Source organism: Protobothrops mucrosquamatus, unplaced genomic scaffold (genome assembly GCF_001527695.2).
Source record: "Protobothrops mucrosquamatus isolate PMUCROS unplaced genomic scaffold, P.Mucros_1.0 scaffold_224, whole genome shotgun sequence".
NCBI classification, from domain to species: Eukaryota; Metazoa; Chordata; class Lepidosauria; order Squamata; family Viperidae; genus Protobothrops; species Protobothrops mucrosquamatus.
This window is the reverse complement of record NW_015386300.1, coordinates 1,020,153-1,048,037: the sequence shown is the minus strand read 5'-3', so window position 1 is coordinate 1,048,037 and position 27,885 is coordinate 1,020,153. Positions and strand designations below refer to the sequence as shown.

At 39.1% G+C, this 27,885-nt stretch overlaps 2 protein-coding genes across 2 annotated transcripts; both read right to left on the bottom strand.

Moving 5' to 3' along the window:
• Nucleotides 1–2,011: 2,011 nt before the first annotated feature.
• LOC107299051 (CDGSH iron-sulfur domain-containing protein 2) lies at nucleotides 2,012–26,210 on the bottom strand. Its single transcript, XM_015828421.1, has 4 exons — nucleotides 25,980–26,210; nucleotides 20,252–20,466; nucleotides 18,900–18,993; nucleotides 2,012–3,061 (listed from the first exon to the last, which is right to left on the bottom strand). The coding sequence occupies exons 1-3, from the start codon at nucleotides 26,080–26,082 to the stop codon at nucleotides 18,904–18,906; spliced, it is 408 nt and encodes a 135-aa protein (XP_015683907.1). The 5' UTR covers nucleotides 26,083–26,210; the 3' UTR covers nucleotides 2,012–3,061; nucleotides 18,900–18,903.
• CISD2 (CDGSH iron sulfur domain 2) lies at nucleotides 2,691–12,535 on the bottom strand. The gene is made up of 3 exons (XM_015828412.1): nucleotides 12,300–12,535; nucleotides 4,154–4,368; nucleotides 2,691–3,155 (listed from the first exon to the last, which is right to left on the bottom strand). The coding sequence occupies exons 1-3, from the start codon at nucleotides 12,400–12,402 to the stop codon at nucleotides 3,066–3,068; spliced, it is 408 nt and encodes a 135-aa protein (XP_015683898.1). The 5' UTR covers nucleotides 12,403–12,535; the 3' UTR covers nucleotides 2,691–3,065.
• Nucleotides 26,211–27,885: the final 1,675 nt, after the last annotated feature.

The following is a 27,885-nucleotide window of genomic DNA, read 5'->3' as shown; positions in this document are numbered from 1 at the left end:
ACTTCCTGACAGTTAGAACAATTAACCAATGGAACAACCTGCCTCCAGAAGTGGTGAATGCTCCAACACTGGAAGTTTTTAAGAAGAGACTGGACAGCCGTTTGTCTGAAATGGTGTAGGGTTCCTGCCTGGGCAGGGGGTTGGACTCGATGACCTCCAAGGTCCCTTCCAACTTTATTATTATTATTATTATTAAAATAAATCAGTAGAATACTAAAACCTTGAGACAGATACCACTTTTTATATGTTGTTTTGATATTTAGCTGTAACCTTAGCCAAGTCAGAAATGTAAGTAATCATACACATATAATTCAGTAATGTAGCAACCGTTATAAATATAAGCCAGTTGCCAAGCATCTGGATTTTGATCATGTGACCACAGGGCTACTGCATTGGTAGTGTCAAAAACTGTTATAAGTAACTTATTTCAGTGCCATTGTAACTATGGTTATTAAATGAATGGTTGTAAGTTGAAGACTATCTGTAGAAGAAACTCAGCTATTCCTTCCAAAATGTGTTGTAATCCTATATTTACAAAGGCAGAATTGGTGAAAGCTAGACTAAAATGTTCCTATTCCAGCAAGGATTGGAAAGTAGATTTAAGTTGAACAAAAAAACCACTTGGAGAAAATCTATCCATATAATCACTAGGAAGTGACACATGATTTGATAGCAACCAAACAATTTCTATTTTTATTGATTTAGACCAAATACGTACTGTCAGTTTATTTCATGTACACACACATTTTATTCACTATCTTATTTAATCTTCAAACAATTTCAGCATTTTTTATTTGAAATGATAAAGAATGGCAAATCAGGTAACAGTCATTTCCTAATTACATCTTGTGTCCTTACAGTCCAGAGCAAAGTTAGGTATTTATTTTGCTGCCAGGATAACCTGTCCTGCTTCAAGTTTCAATCACAGGCACGTAATTGCTGTGGAGATTAGCAATTTTACTTCAAGCCTGAAGAGATAAAACAGTGACCAAAAATGTAACCATACCAGAAACTTGCCTGAAGTGTTTGCTTTAACAGGAGAACTTAGAGGTTTAGGATTTCTTACACAAATAGGACTCCCCCTTGTCCCCTTATAAAACAGTTGAAAATATTTGCTATTAGAAGGCAAGATAGTATTGAAGGTGGTATTTCCTGGAATTATTTTCTTCTTCAAAAGAAAGGAAAATTACCCTGGGACTTTTTTTATGAGACAACTCAACAACTCAGTTGTTCATCATTATGTATCAGCTTAAAATTACTTGATTTCCTGTTATATTGGAGAAAAATATTTTCAGTGAAATATTTTCAGTGAACACTTTCAGTAAAAATCATAGTTAGTAACTAGCTCATTGGCTTAGCTATCCACATTTTTTCCTCACATAGATGTATCAGATCAGTGTTTTTCAACCATGGCAATTTAAAAATGTGTGGACCGGCTGAGGAATTCTGGAAGTTGGTCCATATTTGTTTACCTTATTTATCATTTTGTAACTTGCTGAAATTTCATCCAGTTCATAGTTCATTTTGTTGTCCAGTATCATACATTTCAAGCAAGATCCTTGGTCTCCATGACCAGAAAAATAAAAAATGTAAACATTGCTTTTTAAGAAACAAAGTGATCATCAAAAGGAATACTTAGTTGTGTGTTTTTCTTTAAGTAGAAATGCATGATTTCTCTAGAAAGAAACTGATACTAAGCATACTATATTTGTACATTTCTTGCAACTGTTTTTCTGCGGTTAAATATGCAGACAAGGGATTTTCAGAATTAATGGAAATATTTGGGACACCAGATGTAGAATTTAAGTTTTACAAACAACCCCTACACCAGATAATTAACTAACAAGGTAAACTTTTTTTGTAGAAATCTGGATTTTGTTAATGGAGAATTTCCTGAGATTCAGGAAGATAGAGAAAGGGAATTTACTTTTTCTGTGACTATATAATGTCTAAGAATTTTTTGATTTCAGCCCATTTCTTCAACATAAAAAATAGTTAGTACACACTTTAATCTAGCATCATTTACTGTTCCTTTATTAGTTTGCCTGAGTCCTTTGGAGCAACTGATATTTTCCAGAGTATACAGCTTAATATTATGTAAAATGTGGGCCATGACCAACTAATGTTACTCTTGCACATGGGAATCTGAACTTAACTATGTACAAGACGTACAGGTAGATTGGATATACAGACCAAGAAGGTTTGGAAAATGTGCAAAATAAGTATTAGATTATTTGAAGTTCAGAGTGCTATCCTGTTCATATACCATGAACTAATTTGTTTAAAGGGAGAGCAGGTTTAGTAGAAAGTACCGGTAGGTTAATTACTATAGTTCATTTAATGCAGCCAGTAATTACTAAACACCATCAATTGTGCAAATAAAATAGGTAGTTCTTGAACTGAACTCTTTTATATTTCAAAACATCAATACATAATGCTATAGTTTCTAAATCACAGACAAGCCAATTATATACAATCTGTATCACTTCTGAAAAGCAAAAAACACTCTGCTACTAGTTTGTATATCTCTTTAATCATTCTCAAAGAAGGCTATCTGCGGTTCTGTATAAAAGTGATTCCTGAACACACTCAATGTTCAACCTGAAGTACTGGCTTGTATGCAAATTCCTAAACCTACTTAAGACCAAAATTATGACCATCTTTGACAACCTCCAAAAATCAGTTCCCAGTTTTGTGGCAATCTGGCAGTACAGCTGGTTTAAAATCTGTTAACTCTGTAGTGTTGATACATCTGTAATTAGAATAGAGGTTATCTATCTATCTATCTATCTATCTATCTATCTATCTATCTATCTATCTATCTATCTATCTATCTTTGTTACAATTCCTGTAGTTCTGGGAAAAATAATTCTGCGATGATTACAAAGCATAGATATAGTACATTTTTGTTATATAAAACACATTACCAAACATCTAGCACAAAGTATAAATCTAAGATAATTTAAAATATTCCAAAATTTAACCCTGTGACATATAAGACAGAAAGCCTTACAAATATGTATACAAGTAGACTTCCCATCAGTCATAGAATACTTAGAAGTTTGCTAGACTTCTTTTTTCCTGAGTATTAAAGGGCCCACATTATCTCCTGTTGACTCGTTGTGTTTGTTGTGAGAGCCATCACAGACAGGGAACTGAAACAAAAACAGAGAAAAAGTAGGCAACCTGGAATGTTAGTGATTTTACAACTATAATTGAGATGAAGGGCCAAGTTAGACTCAAATACATTAATAAACACAATACATACTCAGATGAGGTTGGTAGGCTGGTATGGGTAATAAATCACCAAGGATGAGAAGAATCAAAAAAGGTAATCTAAAACCTAAATGACACTCTTGGTGGTTTAAATTATGGACTATGTTTATTCATCATCAATACTGAACAAGTTGAACATGTAGAGTGGCTGGCTAATAGAAGCGAGCAGTGGTCAGAAATGAACATCTACAAAAATATTATTTCCAAAATCTTTTCCTTTTTAGTTTAACCTCAACAATTGGCTTGGCTTGCACGTGTTAAGGTATAAAGTGTGGTTTAGAAATCGTAATAGGCTTGGTATAAAATATCTATATTAATAAACTCCATTACTCTATTTTGAGAATTCAATTGGTATTGGCTGTACTTATATCTTCACTTTCTTCCTCTAAGTTACAACTCTTGTAGTGGCAATAAAATTATATTAAGTGTTACATACAATATGTAGAGGATTCTGCTTAGTCTAATGCTAAAAATTGAGCCATAGTTGCCAATTTGGACATGTCAAATTATAAGTAACAAGACCATAATATTATTTGGGTCTATATCCAAATTCAATTATGGTTTATGATCAATTGGCATAACAAGACATGATTTATAACACTTGTTCTAACCCTGAAATGTCATGCTATCCTTAGCTAGTTAAATAAAACGGAGAAATCATATCTATATCATAGCTGTTGTTCTTCCCCAGCAAATTCAACCTTGCAGTTCAAGTGAAAAAAAAAAGTATTAATTCCTCACTAGTGATAAACAGTCTGCAGGAACATTCTACCCCAAAGTCCACAATCATGTCCTTTAAAAGCAGCGAGCAACTCTATATCATAAGTAACAAGAACGACCTTAAGTAAAAAGTGTATAGCAAATTCAATAAACTCACTGTTTTAGAGCGCCAGCATCTGCAGTACACTGCCTTAGTGTGACATAGATCCTCAATGTTGATTTCATTTACTACTTTGGGATTCTCCTTCTGGATCTTGAGATTAATCAAGCTGTCCTTCTGCTGTTTCTTCTTGGGAAGGAGTGGGCGAATAGCAAGATATCCGAGCAGAGCAAGGACACCCAGGAAAGGCAATAACCGGAGCCATTCTGAAACTAAGCACATGCCACAAGCATATTGTAGAACAATATTCTGCAGCAACTTAATTTCATATACAAACATTAATTCCCTTCTTGTTAATTATCCCAGTGCCAGGACTAGCATTCCAAAGGGTAGGGAATGGTTAGGAGGAAAAAAAATGTGTGAAACAGATTAATCTTGTCAGTTTTGAGCCAGAAAGCACACTTTCAGTCCCATAATTTTGTACGGTGCAAACTGCTTCGCTTAATTATAAAGGTGCTAGTCCCAACTGGGGTCACTAAACAAAAACTACCTGTGCTTCTAAAACAGCATATTGAATGGGGACAGATATTTCCCTCTGCCAGGCAGTCACATAATTCTCTGCAGAGAATAGATACAAATTGCAGAATAATACCACCTATTTTAGTATGCCAGTATAAAAAGTAGAGTCATTTGGGGATGATATGGTACATTGCAGTGGAATTCTTTGGAACAGAAACAGGAAACGAGAGCAGGAAGATATAACTAGAGCACAATACAATGCCAAATCTAACAAGTCTTTCCTGCTTCTTCATCCTGCATCCAAATGAAGTGGAAATCAATTTTTGTGCTTCCTGTTAAAGCCCAACATTAATTAACAAGGAAGAAAGGTAAATATAAAAAAAGAAAAACAAATTTGATTTTTCATACAAAGACACTCTATATATGTCGAAAGAAGATGCAGCAAATCCTTCTAAGTTGTATTTTGCTACTGCTTTGGTCTGCAAAACTCATTGGATTAAGCTAAAAAGAGACGAAATGGTTCATATTTTTTGTTTCATTACTTTAATATGTAAACAAAATGGAAAAAAGAGCAAAGTGGAAGTGCTCACATAACATAAAGAAGAAAAGGTTTTGGCATGATTTAAAAGTAGGTTTACTCTTTTAAACTATAACACTTTTCCTTTCATGTCCTAATGTTTTCCAAAATGTATCTTAACTGCAGTCTTTATTACAGAAAATACAATAGAACTATAGTTAAAAATGGAACCAAGGTATTGCCATGGTATCAGAAAGTGAAATAATAGCTTTCTAAATGAGCTCAATGTTGTAGTTTGACTTTATGATTTTCATTCTCTGCAGAAATTAATGTAAAACTACAAGCCCAAAGATAAAGCTGAAATCAAGAGACTTCCGGTTTTTCTGCCATAGCGCACAGCCGCAGGATTGCAGAACTCCGCACCTCACGGCTGATTTCGCCCTGCCAGTGTACCCTAAATGGGTCTGAAGTCGCCCCAGAGAGGCAACGAAGAAAGAGGAGTGCCCCGATGATCACGGAACAACAATAGTTGTTCCGTTCGATCTGGGGGAAGCCCTCTAACCCAACAGGAGAATGGCTAGCTGCACACCAGGGTCTAGCCCAACCTACTTGCAGCCGAAGTCCAAGAACACGAACCAGAAAAATGGTGAACAGCATGCTTGGAACTGGTGAGAGTCTCGATCTTCTCTCCTCTCCTCTGTAACTAAGTCCTTGGGAAAGATCCCCAAAGTAAGAAAACCTCCAAAGGTGAAGGGAGGGGACTACACCCCCATAGATGGAAGTGGCAAATTAACCTTTAAGGGGGAAAGAAATATATTGAAATCAAAGTTAAAATACTACAGTCTGGATAAATCTAGAAATTTAAAAAAAACTGCTAAAATTATACTTTAAAGGGTTTTGATGAAACTATAATAATAATAAGTAATAATAATTTTTTGTCTGAAAAAGCTGGAAAACAAACAACTACTGACACCTAGTGGAGAACTAGAACATAGAACATTAACAACACTGACCCAGAAATTGGCAAGACACCCAGAAACAAAGAATAATCTGTTCTCTTGAACTTTAATAACTCTCAGAAGACAGCTGGGTGGGAACAAAGAAAGAATATATACTGGGCCAACCATAAGATTAAAAAGTGTCTGAAGGAAAAGAAATACACTGACTGTTGTCTAAACTCAAGAATTGTTTACAGAAAAAGAAAAACTTTGACTCTGGGCTAATCTTTTAGGGGGGGATTTACAGGAAGGACTCAAGGTGGCTAAATATACTGAATTGCAATTTTGACTGGTTGACAACTGACCCCTGAATAAAAGAACTATTATAAAATACTGATTTTACTGATGCCTTGACAATTGGAAATAAAAATTATATATAAAAATAAGAACTATACAAAATTTGGGCTGTTTGGATTCTGAGTTTGGCTGGATCGATAAGGCTAATTATAGAGACTATGGCACTGATGGACTATTTGAAAGGGGGAGACAACATGGACACTGCATACTTATCAAAAAATGACAGAAAACCACATTTAATACTTATTCCCGAAGGACCTAGCCTGGAATATCAAAGACCTCCAGAAGCAACATTTCAAGATAAGACAAATACTTTCCAGGAGGAAATGTATGTAATGCTACAACAGATACAAATGACAATAGCTTCAATGAGATAAAAAATAACTTTGATGACATAAATGAGCACATCTCACAATCAAAAAACACTCAGAAAATTATGGTAAAGAATGAACAAACAAATCACATAACAGAACATAAACTAGAAGAAAATGACTTAATCAGCGAAGCTACAAATGAAGAGAATTATAATTTAACACAAACAGGAAAAAACCTACTAGACTTTGACATAACAATAAAAATGGAAAATATACTTTATTCATCAGAACGTCAAAATAAATCTGAGGATAAGAAAGAAGATTTAACAAAATGGACTATAGAACTGCCAGGAGAACCATTAGAGTTTGGGAGACAAAAAGCATATATTCTATGCATCCTGTCTTCTCCATGCCCAACAATACTTACAAAAATACAAGAACTTCCTGGCAAGCGGAATATATCAACTTGGAAAGCTACTTGGCAAAAGAAGAAGGCCAGAGACAGATTCAAGAGATTTGACTCGCCCTACCAGATGGAGTATTATATGAGCAAACATTTGTTTGAATACAGCTAAAAGAACAGATAACTTTGGATATAAAGGGATTCTACAAGAAGAGGGATAAGAGATATAAGTAATATAGTATTTTTCATAATATATAAAATGTAAAAATATTGGGATGATGTATGTGAATGAAAAGTTTGAAATTTAAAGGTAAATTAAGCTGAAGAGAATTAGGACTAAGGAATGACTGAAATACTGAGGGGAAATTAAGCTTTAAAAAGAACTTTAAAAATAAGATAGTGATTTAACAAATTAACTTTTACAAACATAAGTGAAATATAAACTGATCAGAAAAGATGTTACAGGTAGATGGCATAAGATAGATAAGCAGTATAGTATTTTTATAACGCAAGATTGGGTAGGATGGATTATTAATATGTCTGTAATATATGTGTCATGGTCACTAAATATTTTTTTGTAAATGTTCATAAAGAATATAAAATCATTTGTGTTCCGTTTTACTCAATTACTTGATACAATAGATTAGGTTTTGGACTAGTTGCAGGTAGAGCATATTGTGGGAAGTCAATCACTGCTTACCGTTAGCATATTGTGTTAGCCAGGCCATTGTGTTAATTCATCAAATTGTTCATTAGTTTTATACAGCATGTTGTATGAGTCCAAGACACAATTACTGTCTGTGTCTTGAAACTTTCTATTAGCCAAAAATCTGTTATGCAAAGTAACTGCATAATGTTTTTGGGAAACATCCTTCCATGGAAGCATGATTTTAATTCATGACCAATTTGCTAGGCTAACATAAGAAAACACCAAATTCTGGGAGCAGCATGTCAGGCAGTGATGGGCTTCTCTGTCTATTGTGACTGTGCTAACAACAGATATTTAGCCTGATGCAAGAGTACAAATGAATTAACAGGAAGCGGCAAATAAGGCAATAAAATTATGGGCCTGAAGGTGACCTTCCCTGTGAAATTGCTAAAGTCCTCTGTTCTTCACAAATTGATAGATAAAATTTCCAAAGCTACTCTGAATTAAATCAAGAAAGGCAGGTTGAACAAGATTCCTTTTCTCTCAAAGCATTTTATCCTCTATCCCATACTGTCCTTTCAGCTGTGCTTTTCACTTTTAACTGTTTTTTAACCTTGTAGCTATGTAGAGTCTACAGAGCCAATACACTCATTTGAGCTGAAGCTTAGTTATCTCTCCAAACCCCTGAATTTATTAGGCAGCTCAGCCTAGAAACAGTTAATAGTTGGAATCAAGATTTTTAAAAAATGAAATAAAAGCAGAGATAAGCGATATGCCATGCTGATTAAGAAAACTAACTCTGGATAGACAGTCAAAATCAAACTTAATCTGCTGACAATTAACTCATTTTTTGAGCTTGCACAATCAAGTCAACTGATTTCACACAATAAGCAAAATTACCAAGGTTAAACTAACTAAAGTTATGTTGTATGTATGCAGCTATTAGATCTTTAGTAGACCTACTTTGGCATGTTGTATACATCTAACCAGTAATTTTAAGAGAGAGGGAAAACAAGTGTTGAAGGAAAAGTCTTCATCATGGTTCAGTCCAAGTCGGGAATAAACATGGTGACCGCTTTAGAAAGAAGGTTGCAGTTTATTGAAGAGGAGAGCCAGACAGAAAGATGGCTCTGGAAGAAAAGAGAGAGAACACATGTAGAGAGTGGGTTTTTATACCCTCTGGGGCTCTTGAAGTTGTTTCCTGTTCCTGTTTGAGGCTTTGTATTTCCTGTGTCATGTACTTTGACCTGAGTCTGAGTGTGCCCCTTTGGCATCTGTGGGTTAATCCTATTATGCTCTGTCTTAGAGTTTGGGTGGGCTATGTAGATTTTAGGTGTCTTTGTCTTCCTAAGCTTCTAGCTGGAGGCCTCCAACCTTCCTAAATGGATTACTAATCTGCATTTCTGCTTGGGGGAGGGAGACTTGGGGCTATTAAGAAAAACTGGGCATGTTTTTCTGCCTCTTTAAGATCCTTTGAGGAAATATAATATTCTGCCCTTTTAATATTTTCTTCTCTGGGGGAGCTGACGTCCCACACAAGATTAACATGCCATTTGGCAGACACATTTACACAGACGTATCCGTGTCTCATGCGGAATCAGGAAAATTGATCATGCTCATGCATGAAAGAGAAGTGATCCTTCCTCTATTAACACAAGAAAGAGAACAAGTGTTTGGTTTATTTTTCCAAGAATAAGTTCACATACCTTTCCTCCCCAGTTACTGTCACAAGGTTTATATTGATCTCGTCTCCAACATAGATATTCCATCATATGCTATGACTGAGGTAGGTTGAAGTGCACTGATGCCTAGTTTGTTGTGAAACATCTGCAACAAAAACTCCAAGCTCAGAGAGCCCCAAGGTACCCATAGTTCAACCCTGAGCTACAAATATTCTCTTTTATTGGTATCATATCTACTCTTTTTAGGGATGGATGATTTAGAAATACGAGAAATAAAAACATCACTCACGACAGAAACATGCACGGAAAAAGATCATAAAAGCGTAATTACCAAAAACCATACCACTGTAGGAATAAAAGATGATTTAATATAGAAAAAAGTAACTTATCTCCACTGAAGAATGTTGCTATACTTCATGGTGTGGGACTGGGTTGCCTGAAGGACCACCCATCTGCAATTGCATCTGCCTGTCCCCATTACAGTTGGCAGAAAGAGCATGCATTGTCTGCTTGACTTGGCTGGCCTCTGCCTGGATGCCCCGCTTGTGGAACACTCTCCTTCCAGAGTGAGATTAGTTCCATCACTGCTAATGTTCCATAAGTCTCTCAAGACCTGACTTGGGGGGGGTCTTAAAGAACTAGGAATATCTTAAGATGGTTCTGGCATTGTGTTTGATCTACTCTCTCAAAAACTGGATTGTTATATTAATTTTCATATATTTTTATTTAATGGTTGCATGCTACCCAGAGTCACTTCATGGAAGATGGTTGGCCAGATAAATGAACTAAATAAACATGCTCGTGCTAAATCTGTTGTATAATGTTATTAATTATCATTGCTTATGTACTTTTTTACTCCACTACATACAGTTCCAAGTGGCTTGAATAAACCATCAAAACTATTTAGATACATAAAACTGAAAAATCAACATAGACATAAGGTACATGATTCAATAATCTTAGTTTCTAAAAATATGATTGTACTATTTACCTTATATTGTTTATAAATACAGACTGAAATGATAGACAACAAAATCTAAAGAAATTTATTTTATTTTAAAATCCTACCTATTAGCATTAGGAAAACATAGGAAAACATGAATGGGTAAAATTCCTATATAGTTTTTCTTTTACATATTATATATAGGTTTTCTCAGGTGGAAACTCCTGGTGATTTTACAGAAGGTTTGGGGAACAACATGGAAGTGGTTTGCATTTGCCTTCTTCCAGGACACTTTTCTATTTTCTATTCTATCTACAACCCTAGAATTATCTACTATCTCCTGAATTAGCTTATTTTTAAATCAATTAATTTAATTTATTGTGTTGTGGGGCTACCCAACTCCCAAAAGAGACTGGGTGGCCTACAATATTTTAAATGCATTATTTAGGTTACATACAGCCCAGATCAAACTGCATCAATAATTTTTAAAAAAATGATAAAGATGCTGTCACCTGGGAAACTGCATTATCTACAGAAGCATTTAAATGTGCCTAAAAGTGCACATAAAACAGATGTTTTGGAATCTGAAACCAAAAACGAAAATAACCCTTTAGAAATAGAATTATTTAAAATGTGACTTTTACAATCCATAGATACAAACATAATGATGAAACAAACATGACAACATAAAGACAACACTTGGACTATTGCATCCAGGTTTGGTCACCATAATATAAAAAAGATATTGAGACTCTAGAGTGCAGAGAAAAGCAACAAAGATGATTAAGGAACTGGAGGCTAAAACATATAAAGAACTGTTGCTAGAATTGGATATGTGTAGTTTAATGAAAACTAGGGGTGACATGATAGCAGTGCTTCAATATCTAAGGGGCTGCTGCAAAGAAGGGGGGCCAACCTATTCTCCAAATCACCTGAAGGCAGGACAAGAAGCAATGGATGGAAACTAATCAAGGAGAGAACCAACCTACAACTAAGGAGAAATTTCCTGACAATCAGAACAATTAATCAGTGAAATGAGCTGCCTCCAGAAGTTGTGAGTATTCTAACACTGGAGGTTTTTAAGAAGAGAATAGACAACCATTTGAAATATTATAGGACTTCCTACCAGGAGGCTGGATTAGAAGACCTCCAACTCTGTTATTCCATCATCACTTAAACTTAACCATTTGTATTTGCAATTCAAGTCATGTGTTTTTGTCAAAACACGTTTTGACATTCTCCCCCCCCCCCAACATGGAAGCCTAAATATCAATCTGGCATCTCTCAGATATAGATTTTTCCATCATGGTTAACCACTGTATTATAGTTTGTGGCTTTGTCTATTGTTTCAAGCCCTGGCGTGAGATTTTTTAAGAATAAGACAGGCATAAACAAACCACGTGCGAACCCAAGTTACATTTTCTCTGTTGGAATACCAATTAAGTGTTCCATTTCTCCAACCCCTGGAAGCAAGCCAGCAAAGTTAGTAGCTGCAGAAAGGAGGAACCAAGATGCTGTGCGCCCCCTCTGGGAGGGAGCATCACGCGGCGGAAAACTGGGCACTGTAGTCAATCCACAGAACGCACCGGAGGAGGCTGCCCGACTTCCTCCCATTGAATCCATCGGAGTTTATTTCCGAGCTGACTTTATGCAAGCGTCCGTTCTTAAGCGAAGCGGAGAGCAAACGCTGGGTTTGCAAGAAATGGGGCTATTCCATGATAACGTCAGGCTTGTCCAAAGTGGCGTTTCTTGCCTCTCGGTGCCTCGGGCGCCAGAAAATGACGCCGTAGCCACAGCTTGCACACAAACACACACACGCACACACACACACACCGTGCCCTCTTTTTCCCTTTCCCAAACAGCCCTGCGCTGCCCCCTAACCTGTGAGTCTCAGGAAGCCGCCGACGCTCTCCGGCAGCGGCAGGCGCTTGAGGTAAGCGGGCAGCTGCACTTTGATGATGCGGGCCAAGCTATCCAACACCATGGCGCCGGGCGAGGTTTGGGCCAGGCGGGGCGGGGCAGGACTGGACGCCGCTGGGTTACCTCCGGCTCGCACGGCGAACTTTCATGCCAGGGTCGGACTTTGCCCTTCTTTCCTCGCACAGAAGCAGTGGCTCTCCCGGCCACGGAGCATGCGCGCCACCGGGGGAGGGGGCCTCCCGAGGAAGGAGGGCGATGCGGATAGATGGGTCGCCGCCCTCCCGCGAAGGCGCCGCGGCTTTTCCCGGCGGCCGGGCGGGCGTTTGACGAGCCGGTGGCCCGAGAGGGGGGAAACCCGGAGCTGCCTCGGAAGGCGTGACCAGTTAAGCAGCGTCGCTCTAGTTGGAATCTGCGAAGGAAAGTAGGCCAGGCTAGGAAGCTGGGAAAAGGCCGGGATAAAGCAACCGCTTCTGGTGCGTTGCTGGACGGAGAGTTGAGCTGTTGCCGTTTGGTTGGAATAAGCACTTGGCAAATACAGACATGCCACGCGAAGCTGCCGGTATCCGGAGACCGCTGAAAGCCGGAGCGTTACAATTTTGCCTCGCTAATTTCTCCCATCTGGCGGTTGTCCAGAGTTTTAGTTACGTGGATATGTTGACCCGAGAAGCCGAGCTCGACCCCAGGACATTTTTGCTTTGTTTACATGGAAGGAGAGACAGTTTAGTATCAAAAGTTATCAAGTCAGGCTGCAGCCTTAACCTGCTTCCGCCAATGTTCATCTCAACGGTAAAAACAATTATACTTAGAAGGCAGGGACTGTTTTCAACCAAAAAAGGGGGAGAGGAGAACCAATCAGGATCATTTGCTTGTTCTTTCTGGAGGGTCCCTAATATAAGTACAGTTTGTACCTGACTAGACTTGATTCACATGCCTGGAGGCCCTTTCTCACCCAGCTAAGAAGCTAGTGCCTACTTGGGGTTAAAGATCAGCCTCTTCGTCTTCCTTTGGAAGGAGGACTCTTTAACTATTTTGCCCAATAACGAGTTTAACTCAAATCTGAATTCTCAAAAGGGATAATTCTAAGAATCCTACTGTAAAATAGTATTAGTGGATACACATATGCATAAACATCCATAACAAGCCATACTGTTCTCAAAACAATGATATGCACATTGTGACATCATCAAGCAAATGACCAGGGTTAAGAAAAGACGCAAACCTTACTAAATATGACGAAACGCGCGCGCGCAAATCTAACCAGCTCATTTCGCTCCACCGAATGAGCGCGCGGTCTCCTTTCCTATGGCGGCAGTTGAGCGTTGCTGGCTTCCACCAATCGGAAGGCACTTAGGGGGCGGGACATCGCGCGGGCGCGCGTTGTAGACTCGCCTCCGCCGCCATCGCCCTCCCCTTCCTTCCCCCCCCCCCCGTTCCTCTCCGAAGGAGGTTGTCGCGGAGCCGTCGCTGCCCTTTTGCCGGAGAGGCTCGTCGGGAGACATCCGCCGATCGAAAGAGGCGGCGCCGTTGACGTCGCGGCTGGTGTTCGGTGCGGGCGGGCGCCCCCGGCTGTTTCCGGAGGAAGGAGAAAAACGCAGGCAGCGAGCGAGCGAGCGAGCGACTCCATCCCCCACCCGCAGGGACGGAGTGGCGGCAGCGGCGGCGCAGACAGGCCCGACGAGGCGGAGGCGAAGGAGGCGCAGTTCGAGTGACCCCCCCCGGCCGCGGCGGCCACCACCACCACCACCCTCACCGCGACGCTCTCCCCGCGCAGAAGGAAGGATGGCGCTGAAACGCATCAACAAGGTGAGCTGGGTCCCCGGACCGGCCTCGGCCTGCCGGCTTGGCCAAACCGCCGTGCGGAGGAAGAAGCCGGGAGGGAAGGCTGCCGCCTGCCTTTGCCCTGGGCGTTGGGCAGCGGCCCTCGACGGCTCGGCTGGGCCCGGTAGGAGCGTTACGGGCGGACGGGAGGTTGGATTGCCGGCTGCTGGTCGGGCCTGGCCCCAGAGGCCGTAGCCTTTTTTTGTTAAAGAGATACAGCAGCCAAACAGGACAGGTAGAGACTCAACGGATAGTTAAGCCTGCAGAAAGAAGAATTGCAACCAGCCTGCCTTCCATTGAGGATCTGGATATTGCACGGGTCAGAAGGAGGGCTGAGAAGGTAACTAGAAAGCCCTGACATCCTGGACACAAACTGTTTAGACTCCTTCCCAGGAGATGTCGCTATAGGACAGGGGTTCTCAACCTTGGCAACTTTAAGACTTGTGGACTTCAACTCCCAGAATTCCTCAGCCAGCTTTGCTGGCTGAGGAATTCTGGGAGTTGAAGTCCACAAGTCTTAAAGTTGCCAAGGTTGAGAACTCCTGCTATAGGACAAACAACTAGACACAGCATGGGTTCCTTTCTCTCCTAGTGCCCTGAACACCCAATTCTTGCACTACTGTCTACTGTACGTATATTTACCTATGTAGTATGGCTGTAGTGTTTATCCTTCTGCCCCCTCTTATTGATCTTATTATGAGGATTGTATTCTGTTGCTTTCCATGTACACTGAGAACTTCTCCACTGGACACAAATTCCTTTTTTTTATGTAAGTATTTTATTAATTTCAAGTTTTGCAATCATAAATTCTTAATAAACAACTCGGTGTCTGGGTTCCTTTATCATTCAGTGGTATATATTAACTTTCACTCAAAATATCCAATACTACACCATCCAGTATTTCCCTGATCCTCTCTTCTTCCAATAATTTTTCCCCACTATGCAAGTATAATTCCTACTGCTATTAATACCTATACAATTAAATATAAACATCTTCATCACATGTTTCTAATGTTATACGTAGTGTCAATAATATCAGTTTATAATATCTTCTCTAGCCAAAACATTTTTCAAATGTATTTGCAATCCCTATCCTGTTTCTTTTTTTCCAATTTTAATTTTCCATCAATATTCAAAATAACTATCAATTATCATTTTTTTCATAATTATATTTAGGTAACTAAAACTTCCCTTATACCGACCGTCTTAGTATTTTCATATTTCCCATCTTATAGAAAATTATGTTATCCTAGTTACAAATTACATCCTTCTATTTTATAATGGTCCTTTTATTTCTAACAATTGTCTATTTTAATCATATTCAAACATCCATTAGATGGTATAATACCTCATCTAATTAGTCAGGACCTCTATTTTCTTCAGTTTACTCTAGCTTTCATCCTTTGCCAAATAACTTTGCAAATCAGCACATTTAAGTCACCAAGTATTTCTTCCTCTGTTTCTATATATATATTATTTGGAATAAAAAAGATAATTAAAGTGTTTTCGTAAAAACACTTAATCCATTTATATTCGTTAAACAGCCTCCATTTTCTTTCTCCTTCAGTTTCTCTTTTAGTTTCTTGTTCCCCAGTTTTCAGCATTTCTCCTAACAGCTCTGTCATCCATTCTATCAATTCTTCTTCTTTGTCCTCAAATATGATCTGAAGTCTTGAAAAGTAAAATGTCTTCCCCATTTCTGGTGTTATATCTGGGTCTTCCAAATTTTTTATTTATCTGCACCCTGACTGTTGCTTTCTTCTTTTGAATCCTCTATCTCAGAAGTGTCAAACTCAATTTCATTGAGGGCCGCATCAGCATTGTGGTTGCCCTCGGGTGTGTGGCTAGCATTGGCGTGGCCTACTGGGTGGGAGTGGCCAGCTCAACAGTGCTCACGTCAGGGGCGCCTGGGCAGGCCTGGGACGGATCCAAGGGTCTCCAGCGGAGGAGGATGGGACCGGGCCGAGTGCCAGGACATGGCCCACTGGAGGAATTTCACTGTCCCTCTCAGGACACTAGCATGGATCCTGAAAGCAACTGTCCAAACAAGAGTATGTTTGTACAACCAACCCAAACCTGCACCTGAGTCAGGTAAGGCAGGCTAATATCAAGGAGGCCTTTTTGATTGTGGCACTGTCATTCTTGGTAAACTGTTTGCTACAGTTTTAGACCACCTGTGACAACAGTTATTTGTTCTAATGTATCAATAAAAATATATTTAAATACAAATGTTTCAATACATTTAACCCACAGTACTGCTTAGAAAAAGAAATTGACAATAAACGTGTTTAAAAATGTAATTTCAAGGAAATTAATTTATCCTGAAGTACTGATGGGACAAAAGTGGCCTATCCTTCGAAGTGTAAAGCAATAACAGAAACAACTACACTCCTCAGCCCTAGGTATAGGTAGAGACAAGAACAAACAAAAATACGGTTATGAAATAAATGATTAAAGCTTTTTTCACTATGATCAATAAAGTTTTATGACACTTTTTAGTGAAAACTGAGCTTGTATACACATTAAATTGGAATACGTAGTTTAAAATTTCTGAGTAGATCTAAAAACCAAGAAGTCCCAAAGCTCCTGTAGCCAGTTTTTTGGGGAGACATCCCCCGCCTCTCAAGTAGGCTTAAACATCCTCAAAAGGTATTCAGAAAAGGGTATTTCTAAGTTCCATATAGTCATTGTGAACTTTAGCAAATAGGGTTCTTTTTGTAATATATATATGGTAAACCTTTAAGAATATATAATTAAGTCCATAGGGTAAGCACACTAAATGATCACCCATATTTTTTTAAAAAAATAAAGACGTCCATTATAGGTATTTTTATTTTATACAGTACATCTCAGGAGTAGCTATACAGATCTCAAACATAACATCTATAAGATATACCTTTGTGTTGAAGCATCAGAATACTGAATTTATTTGGGGTGTTAGACATCTAAAATGATGCCATGTTGCATGTTTCCAAATACTGTTGATGAGTAGAGAATACTCTGAAACAATATTTTCCAATGTGGATGACATGATGTGTGGAGTTTAATTCCTAAAATTCTCACCTAAAATTCTCAGAAATGGCCATGCTGCTATGAGGATTATGGAAGTCAAAGCACACACAAAGGGATACTCCAATTGTGAAAGGCTGTGCTAGAACAATATAGAGGAAAAATTACAAGCAATAAGACTGAGAATAGTCTAAACTGAGAAACATGATTTCGGGATGAGTCCCCACATAGGAGAACTTTGAGGGATGTAGCTGGCTACAGATAGAAGGGGAAAAAAGGAAGGTTCTCCCATAAACTTAAGGTGCATCGGAGAAATCTGGTTTACTAATTGCTGATTTATTTTGTCTAGGTTTTTGTTAGCATAGTAGGTGGATTCAGATATTGTGATTCCTCTTTATGGCATAATGTGATATTTGAATCCTGGCAATTGTGCATTATTCAGTCAATCATGGCTAGAGAAACCATGATTTAGTGTGATATATGAAATCAGTGACTTTAAAAAAAAAACCTGTCTACAGGCTGCAGTTGGTTCTGTTGCCTTAGATACAGCACCAGATTATAAAGATAAAAAGCTAGAAAAATGTGACCTGTACAACTTGACAATAGCTTTCTCTTCTTTCCTCTATCCTTACTACTTTCTGTAGAGGGATGATTGAAAGCATCCTGCCATATTGTATTACTGTTTTGGTTTGGAAGTACAGGTAGTCCTCAACTTACAACAGTTCATTTAGTGACCATTCAAAGTTACAACAGCACTGAAAAAAGTGATTTATAGTTTTTCACATTTGCAACCGTTGCAGCATCTCCGTGGTCATGTGGTCAAAATGGCACTTGGCAATTGATTCAGATTTATAACAATTGCTGTGTCCTAGGGTCATATGATCAACTTTTGAGACCTTCTAACATGCAAAGTCAATGGGGAGGTCAGATTCACTTAACAACCTGGTTAGTAACTTAACAAGCAATGATTCACTTAACAACTGTAGCAAGAAAAGTTGTAAAATGGGGCAATGCTCTTAACAAATGTCTTAACAGAAATTTTGGGCTCAATTGTGGTCATAAGTCGAAGACTAGCTGTATTACTGTTTCGATAGGAAGGCTGTGCAGAGCATAGTGAGGACAGCAGAAAAGATTATTGGAAGTTCACTTGCTTCTATCCATGACATGGCATATAAGCGCTGCTTGACCAGAGTCTGTAGTATTGTCAAGGACGCTACACCTCCTGTCCACGACCAGTTTTCTTTGTTAACTTCTGGGAGGAAGCTTCGTAGTATCCGGAGCAGAACAACTAGACTCTGTAAAAGGTGTGTACCATATGCTATCAATCTTGTTAACACTCATGACTCTTTTTTCCGCTATGTATTCAAAATGGACAGAGGTTTTTTTTTTTTTTGTAGCAATCTGGCAGTACAGCTGGCTTTATATCTGTAGTACAGATATACCTGTAGTTAGACTAGAAGTCTCTCCCTCTCCCTCCCTCCCTCTTTCTCTCTAATTTTTGTTACAAACACTGCAGTTCTGGGAAAAATAATTCTGCTATGATTACAAAGAATACATATAGTATATTTTTGTTATATAAAACTATACAACAAATTACCTAACATCTAGCACACGGTATAAATTTAAGATAATCTAAAAATATATTAAAATACAACTCTGTGATTATTATAAGACTGAAAGCCCTACATATACATATACATATAGACTTCCCTTCAGTCGCAGCATATCCAGAAGTTTGCTAGACTTCTTTTTTCCTGAGTATTAAAGGGCCCACATTATCTCCTGTTGATTCGTTGTGTTTGTTGTGAGAGCCATCACAGACAGGGAACTGAAACAAAAACAAGAAACAAAAAGTAGGAGACTGGAATGTTAGTGGTTTTAGGACTAATTAAGATTAAGGGACAAGTTACCCTTAAATGCATTATTAAGCACAATACATACCCAGATGTGATTGGTAGGCTAGCTTGGGTAATGTCCACCAAAGATAACGGCTATCCAAAATGTAAACTGAAATCTAAATGTCACTCTTGGTGCTTTAAATTATGGACTATGTTTATTCATCACCAATACTAAGAACTGTTGAATAAGTTGAGCATCTGATGTGTATTCTTTAAAACAATGGCTTAAATAGGAGTGAGCAGTGTTTAGAAATGGACAGCTACAAAAATATTCTGTCCAAAATTTCGTTTAACGTCAACAATTGGCTTGGTTTGCACGTGTTAAGGTATAAAGTGTAGTTTAGAAATCATAATAGGCTTGGTTTAAAATATCTACATTAATAAACTACATTAGATTATTTTGAGAATTCAGTTGGTACTGGCTGTTTGTTGCTTTTATCTTCATCTTCTTGATTACAACTCCTGTTCTGGCAATAAATTATATTAAATGTTATATGCATACGTAGAGAATTCTGCTTAATGTAATCTACCCGCTAAAATAATTGAGTCATAATTGCCAATTTGGACACATCAAATCATAAGTAACAAGATCATAATGTTATTTGGCTCTTTATCCAAATTCAACTATGGTTTATGATCAGATGACATGTCATGATTTATAACGCTTGTCCTAATCATGGAATGGCGTGCCATCCTTAGCTAGTTAAATAAAATGGACAAATCACATCTGTATCATAGCTATTATTCTTCTCCAGCAAATTTACCCTTGCGGTTCAACAACATGTCGGAAGCTAAATGAAAGCAAAGAGTTTAAATCATTTGAGTTATAAATCAAAGTGAACATATATGGCCTGGTAGCTTGGCAAAGTACCAGGACCGTGCTGGTCCACAAAAGCATGTATAAAGCTCTCAGGCATCACCTTTCCCAATGATTCTAAAGGACTATGGACAAAAATGTTTTTCCAGCTACAGAATATATTTTAAAATGGAGGTATTTACTAGTATGCAATCAAAACTAGTTCTGGCAAAAGTAAAAAAAAACAGTATGAATTCCTCACTAGTGATAAACAGTCTGCAGGAACATTCTATCCTGAAGTGTACAATCATGATTTTTAAAAGAAGTGAGCCACTCTATGATAAGAGATAAGAACAACCTTTAAGTATAGCAAATTCAATAAAACAACTCACTGTTTTAGAGCGCCAGCATCTGCAGTACACTGCCTTAGTGTGACATAGATCCTCAATGTTGATTTCATTTACTACTTTGGGACTCTCCTTCTGGATCTTGAGATTAATCAAGCTGTCCTTCTGCTGTTTCTTCTTGGAAAGGAATGGACGAATAGCAAGATATCCGAGCAGAGCAAGGACACCCAGGAAAGGCAATAACTGGAGCCATTCTGAAACTAAGCACATGCCACAAACATATTGTAGAACAATATTTTAAAGCAACCTATTTCATATACAAACATTAATTCCCTTCTTGTTGTTTATCCCAGTGCCAGGACTAGCATTCCAAAGGGTGGGGAATGGTTAAGAAGAAAAAAATGTGTGAAACAGATTAATCTTGTCAGTTTTGAGCCATAAAGCACACTTTCAGTCCCATCATTTTGTAGTGTGCAAACTGTTTTGCTAATACAGCATCTTGAATAGGGACAGATATTTCCCTCTGCCAGGCAGTCACATATCCTCTGCAGAGAACATACAAATTGCAGAATGATACCACCAATTTAAGTAACACTTTTATTATAAAGAATAAGTATAAGAATTAGTACAAGAAACGTATTTGACGTTACTTCATTGTGTGCAGCAGCATTGTGGGTGCAAGCAGCAGGAATGAGATGAGGTGCTGTTCTGGGAAGCTTCCAAAGCATCCGGCTCCATTCGTCCTTCAAAGACCTTTCTTTTCTGTTTGACTGCAGGAGGCTCAAAGAAAGTGTCTTTTTGGGTCACCTGGGTGCTTTTATCCAGCCTGAATGTGTAATTTTGGAGAAACGCCATGGAATAATCACTTGAGAAATCTGACTTGGTGAGTTTTCTCAGCCTGAAGGTACTCTCTTGAAGATACGGCATCCATTCGGGGCCCAGATCTTCCTCCTGGGTGCTTTTATCCAACAGGCTGATTTGGAGAAACGCAATGTCTTTCAAAATGTCTTCCTCCTGTGACGGATGGTCAGTCTGAGCCAGTTTCTGAGTGGGGACCTCCTTGAGAGCGAGGGCTTGGTTGTGTTCTCTACGCTCCTTTGACAGCTGAGCTAGCTGGAGGACGTATTGAGCAGCATAGTTTTCTGAAAATAGAGGAGCCTCCAGGTTTACTGCAAACATCGAAGTGATTTTCTCCAGTAACTCGGCAGTCTGATTTGCTGCTTCACTCTTCTGGAGGAGCAAGTGGTCTTTCTCCATCAGAAAGTGATTTTCCAGACTCATCCCAAAGCCTCCAGGTGCGGCTTATAGAGAAATTAATGTAAAACTACAAGCCCAACAACAAAGCTGAAGTCAAGAAAATTGAAAAATAATAATATGATAGGAAAAGTTAAATTAAGAAATTCTAGGGGTTGCTGAGAGAGAGAGAGAGATAAAAATGCAAAAACTAAAGTCCTAGTTTGCACAGAAATATTAGACCACATTAAAGGTATATAAGACTTTAATTACTTGATAAATTACAAAACTGCTACAAAATATCAATGTTGGTACAGAAAATAATTACAATGCACATATAACAGTTTGTGTTCAGCTCATACTTGAAATCTGTATTTGCTTAATAAAAGAGGTTATGGTTCCATTATTAAATGAAAAATAAGAAGAAAAAATGACATTGCTGATCACTACAAGATTTCTGACAGACAAGAAAAGATAATTCCATTTGCCCAGCAAAGGGCACAGAACACCCCATATTGATCCAATTAATAAAAAGGAATGAAATGAAATTGTTATTTAGGTGACAATTCAAAAGTCTTGTCCATGTGCAGGATGTTGTATGAATCCAATTTCATGACCTTAAGCATACTTAAAAATAACTGAATTCACATTATGTTAATCGTTGAATACATCACACTTAGTTTGCATGTGCAAATGCCATAAAACACGGCTTACAAATCTTAGGGACCAGGTTCACACAACAAGCTATGCCATAATTTGATTTAATTCTGAATTAGCAGTGGTTGTGAACCCAACAGCCGCTTATTTGCAAAAATAATAAACATGCAATAAATAAATATTCCACAAACCAATGGCTAAACAAACCACAATTTTTGATTCTGTGTGTTTACTGTATGTTTATTAATATTTATATGTCTTCATCAGAACAATAAATCCAAACTCGGGTAGAATACACAGCTTGAAGGAAAATGTAGATGAATGTCCTTGAAAACAGAAGCAAAAGCCAATTTTATGAAACCACATCTAATATGGTTATACAAAGTGAAGTGAGAGCAGAAACACTGATCCACCTGCCTTTAGAATGTGTAGATCTTCCTCTGGCACTCCTGGAGCTGAGTATATTAGAGTTTTACAGGAAAATCTTTTATATGTGGTACCCTTCTTACTGTATCTTGAAATTTTTCTATTGTTACCAAAAATCTGTTATGCAAAATAACTGCACAATACTTTTTGGGAAACATCCTTCCATGGAAGCATCATTTTACCTCATGACCAATTTGCTAGGCTAACATAAGAAAACACCATATTCTGGGAGCAGCATGTCAGGTACAGATGGGCTTCTCTATCTACTGTAACTGTGCTAACAACAGATATCTAGCCTGATGCAAGAGCACACATGAATGGAACAGGAAGAGGCAAATAAGGCAATAAAATTATGGACTTGAAGGTGACCTTCCATGTGAAATTGCTACAGGAAAGTATTTTGTTCGTCACAAACTGATAGATAAAATTTCCAAAGCTGCTCTGCATTCAATCAAGAAAGGCAGGCTGAACAAGATTCCTTTTCTCTTAAAACATTTTATTCTCTACCCTAGAGGCCCTCAACCTTTTGGGTACCACGGACCAGTTAAGTGGAAAGAGATTTTTCCTCAGACCGGAGGGGGTGTGGTTTTGTGTGCTGCCTGCATCCTGTGGATGGGGCTTTCCTTGTTTGTGTCGACCGGTTACTGGCATGCTGTATGGCCCAGTACTGGTCCATGGACCGGGAGTTGGGGACCCCTGCTCTACCCTATACTGGCCTTTCAGCTGTGTTTTTCACTTCTAACTGGTTTTTAATCTTGTAGCTATGTAGGGTCTAGAGAGCCAATGCACTCATTTGAGATGAAGCTTACTTATCTCTCCAAACCTCTGAATTAATTAGGCAGCTCAGCCTAGGAACAGTTCATAGCTGGAAACAAGATATATCATATTTATTTAGAAAACTATCTCTGGGTAGACATTCAAAATCAAACTTAATCTGCTGACAATTAACTCATTTTTTGAGTTTGCACAATCAAGTCAACTGAATTCACACAAAACAAATTACCTTCTCACAAATTAACAAGGTTAAAAGTATTCAACCTTATGTTTTGTATATGTAGCTATTAGATCTTTGGTAGACTTACTTTGGCATGTTGTGTACATCTAACCAGTTGTTTTAAGAGAGAGGAAAACAAGATTAACAAGCCATTTGGCAGATACATTTACATAAAAGTATCCGTGTCTCATGCGGAATCAGGAAAATTGATCATGCTCAGGCATGAAAGAGAAGTGATCCTTCCTCTATTAACATTAGAAAAAGAGCAAGTGTTTGGCTTACTTTCCGAAGAATAAGTTCACATACCTTTCCTCCCCAATTACTGTCCCAAGGTTTATATTGATGTCTTGTCTCCAACATGAATATTCCATACATGCTGTGATTGAGGTAGATTGAAGTGCAGTGATGATGTTACCTAGTTTGGTAGTGAAATGCCTGCAAGAAAACTACCAACCTCAGAGAGCACCAAGGACCCCACAGTTCAACTCTGAGCTACAAATACTCTTTTATCATCATTCATCACTCTTTTCAGTGATGAATGATTTAGAAATATGAGAAATTAAAAAATAGGACAGAAATTTGCACGGAAAAAGTTCATAAAGGCATAGTAACTGATTCATTTAACCATACCACTGTAGGGATAAAAGAGGATTTAATATAGAAAAAAATAACTTATCTCCACTGAAGAATATTGCTATACTTCATGGCATGGGACTGGATTGCCTGCAGGACCACCCGTCCACAATTGCAACTGTCTGTCCCCCATTAGAGCTGGCAGAAAGAGCATGCATTGTTTGCTTGACTTGGCTGGTCTTCTCTGCCCTGATGCCCTGCTTGTGGAACATTCTCCTTCCAGAGGGAGGTTAGTTCCATCACTGCTAATGTTCCATAGGTTTGTCAAGACCTGACTTGGGGGGGGGGGGTCTTAAGGAACCCGGGATATCTTAAGGTGGTTCTGGCATTGTGTTTAATCTATTCTCTCTACTGGATGCTTGTATTAATTTTTATATATTTTTATTTAATGGTTGCATGCTACCCAGAGTACATGGAAGATGGGTGGCCATATAAATTTACTAAAATACATCCTTGCAAAATATATTATGTAATGTTATCAATCATCACTACTTATATATATATTTGTATCCCACTACATACAATTTCCTGAGTGGCTTGAATAAAACATCAAAACAATTTAGATACACACTTAAAACTGTAAAATCTCAATCAATCAAATGATTTAGATGAGGGAATAGAAGGAGGACTCATCGAAATTGCAGATGACGCTAAGTTGGTAGGAATAGCCAACACCCCAGAAAACAAGCTCAGGATCCAAAAAGATCTTGACAGACTTGAACAATGGGCCCTATCTAGCAAAATGAAATTTAATCTGGAGAATAGCAAGGTTTGACACTTAGGCAGGAGAAACCAAATGTCCAAGTACAGATTAGGCGAAACTTGGCTCAAAAAACAGTAACTGAGAGGACAATCACTTAAATATGAGCCAACAGTGTGCAGCAGCAGCCAAAAAAGCTAATACAATCTTTGGTTGTATAAACACAGGCATAGAATCAACATCATGTGAAATATTAGTACCATTTATAAAACCCCAGTAAGACCACACCTGGAATATGGCATCCAGTTTTGGTCACATTACAAAAAAGATGTTGAGACTGCAAAGAAGAGCAACTAAGATGATTAAAGGTCTGGAGACTAACACATATGAAGAATGGTTGCAGAATTTGGGTCTGGCTAGTCTAGAGAAAAGAAGGACTAGGGGGGACATGATGGCAGTATTCCAGTATTTGAGAGGTTGCCACAAAGTGGAGAGGGTCAACTTATTTTCCAAAGCACCAGAGGGCAGGACAAGAAATAACTGATGGAAACTAATCAAGGAGAGAAGCAACCTGGAAATAAGGAGAAACATCCTAACAGTGAGTACAATTAACCAGTGGAACAGCTTGCCTTCAAAAGTTGTGGCCCTTCACCACTGGAGACTTTTAAGAAGAGACTGGATGGTCACTTTGTCTGGAATGGTACAGGGTCTCCTGCTTTGCAGGGGGTTGGACTAGAAGACCATGAAAGTCTCCCAACTCTATTCCGATTGATTGCTGTATGCCCCTCTGGGAGGGAGCATCACGTGGCGGAAAACTGGGCACTGTAGTCAATCCACAGAACGCACCGGAGGAGGCTGCCCGACTTCCTCCCATTGAATCCATCGGAGTTTATTTCCGAGCTGACTTTATGCAAGCGTCCNTTCTTAAGCGAAGCGGAGAGCAAACGCTGGGTTTGCAAGAAATGGGGCTATTCCATGATACGTCAGGCTTGTCCAAAGTGGCGTTTCTTGCCTCTCGGTGCCTCGGGCGCCAGAAAATGACGCCGTAGCCACAGCTTGCACACAAACACACACACGCACACCGTGCCCTCTTTTTCCCTTTCCCAAACAGCCCTGCGCTGCCCCCTAACCTGTGAGTCTCAGGAAGCCGCCGACGCTCTCCGGCAGCGGCAGGCGCTTGAGGTAAGCAGGCAGCTGCACTTTGATGATGCGGGCCAAGCTATCCAGCACCATGGCGCCGGGCGAGGTTTGGGCCAGGCGGGGCGACAGTGGACGCCGCTGGGTTACCTCCGGCTCGCGCGGCGAACTTTCATGCCAGCGTCGGACTTTGCCCTTCTTTCCTCGCACAGAAGCAGTGGCTCTCCCGGCCACGGAGCATGCGCGCCACCGGGGGAGGGGCCTGCCGAGGAAGAAGGGCGGCGCCGCGGCTTTTCCCGGCGGCCGGGCGGGCGTTTGACGAGCCGGTGGCCCGAGAGGGGGGAAACCCGGAGCTGCCTCGGAAGGCGTGACCAGTTAAGCAGCGTCGCTCTAGTTGGAATCTGCGAAGGAAAGTAGGCCAGGCTAGGAAGCTGGGAAAAGGCCGGGATAAAGCGACCGCTTCTGGTGCGTTGCTGGACGGAGAGTTGAGCTGTTGCCGTTTGGTTGGAATAAGCACTTGGCAAATACAGACATGCCACGCGAAGCTGCCGGTATCCGGAGACCGCTGAAAGCCGGAGCGTTACAATTTTGCCTCGCTAATTTCTCCCATCTGGCGGCTGTCCAGAGTTTTAGTTACGTGGATATGTTGACCCGAGAAGCCGAGCTCGACCCCAGGACATTTTTGCTTTGTTTACATGGAAGGAGAGACAATTTTAGTATCAAAAGTTATCACCAAGTCAGGCTGAAGCCTTAACCTTCCCCCAATGTTCATCTCAACGGTAAAAACAATTATACTTAGAAGGCAGGGACTGTTTTCAACCAAAAAAGGGGGAGAGGAGAACCAATCAGGATCATTTGCTTGTTCTTTCTGGAGGGTCCCTAATATAAGTACAGTTTGTACCTGACTAGACTTGATTCACATGCCTGGAGGCCCTTTCTTATCCAGCTAAGAAGCTAGTGCCTACTTGGGGTTAAAGATCAGCCTCTTCCTTCCTTTTAACTATTTTGCCCAATAACGAGTTTAACTCAAATCTGAATTTTCAAAAGGGATAATTCTAAGAATCCTACTGTAAAATAGTATTAGTGGATACACATATGCATAAACATCCATAACAAGCCATACTGTTCTCAAAACAATGATATGCACATTGTGACATCATCAAGCAAATAATATTGTAGTGTAATTACAAACACTAATTGCAATTGCAATCACAATCATGTCATTTGCCTCCCTGAACTCCTATGAACGCCCATGGTGACAATTTTCACCCAATATCTCAAAATGAATTTTCTATATACTGTAACTTTATAATTTATTTCACTAAGTTTGGGAAGATGACTGAATTGCTATGTTTTTACATAATATGCTACTTGAACCTTATTACTTTCATCATAAATATGGTTTAGTATGTTGTGCAAATTCTGCAAACCCTGATTTATTCAACTTACCATAAGTAAAGGATGAGGCAGATCAAATTGCACCCAATAGGAAATTTCTTCTTGATAAAGTCTTTGCTGGAATTCACACATTTTCTTAAACCTTAGAGCACAGTTAAGTCAAAATGAAAGAATCACATTATTATGTGGTATTATGCATAAAGCCCACCTTTGCAGTCCTGTTTTATTAATAATTCTGATAGCTGTCTTTGAATTCTGAAATATTGTTTGCTTTTCCTCAAAAGAAAAAATCTTGCCATTAAACAAACACTGAGGGGAAACTGTTCAAAACAGCTGTGTATGTTTTATTGCAGCCCATAGCTTGTTCTAGAATTTGTTGTAAAAGGCTAGCAGTCTGGACATTGCAATTCGGAACCTAGCAAAGTCTTCATCCCAGTCAATGGTCTTCCATATTTTTATTTTCTCTTTCCTCTTACTCCTTCTCTCGTCTTGATTCTGCAG

Bases quoted from the DNA above. Each gene is read 5' to 3' on its own strand.
- CISD2 (XM_015828412.1), bottom strand. From the start codon at position 12,402: ATGGTGTTGGATAGCTTGGCCCGCATCATCAAAGTGCAGCTGCCCGCT. The intron at 4,369-12,299 runs GTTAGGGGGCAG...GCATGTGCTTAG, and splicing joins CGGCTTCCTGAGACTCACAG to TTTCAGAATGGCTCCGGTTA. The intron at 3,156-4,153 runs GTGAGTTTATTG...TTTTTGTTTCAG, and splicing joins GATGCTGGCGCTCTAAAACA to TTCCCTGTCTGTGATGGCTC.
- LOC107299051 (XM_015828421.1), bottom strand. From the start codon at position 26,082: ATGGTGCTGGATAGCTTGGCCCGCATCATCAAAGTGCAGCTGCCTGCT. The intron at 20,467-25,979 runs GTTAGGGGGCAG...GCATGTGCTTAG, and splicing joins CGGCTTCCTGAGACTCACAG to TTTCAGAATGGCTCCAGTTA. The intron at 18,994-20,251 runs GTGAGTTGTTTT...TTTTTGTTTCAG, and splicing joins GATGCTGGCGCTCTAAAACA to TTCCCTGTCTGTGATGGCTC.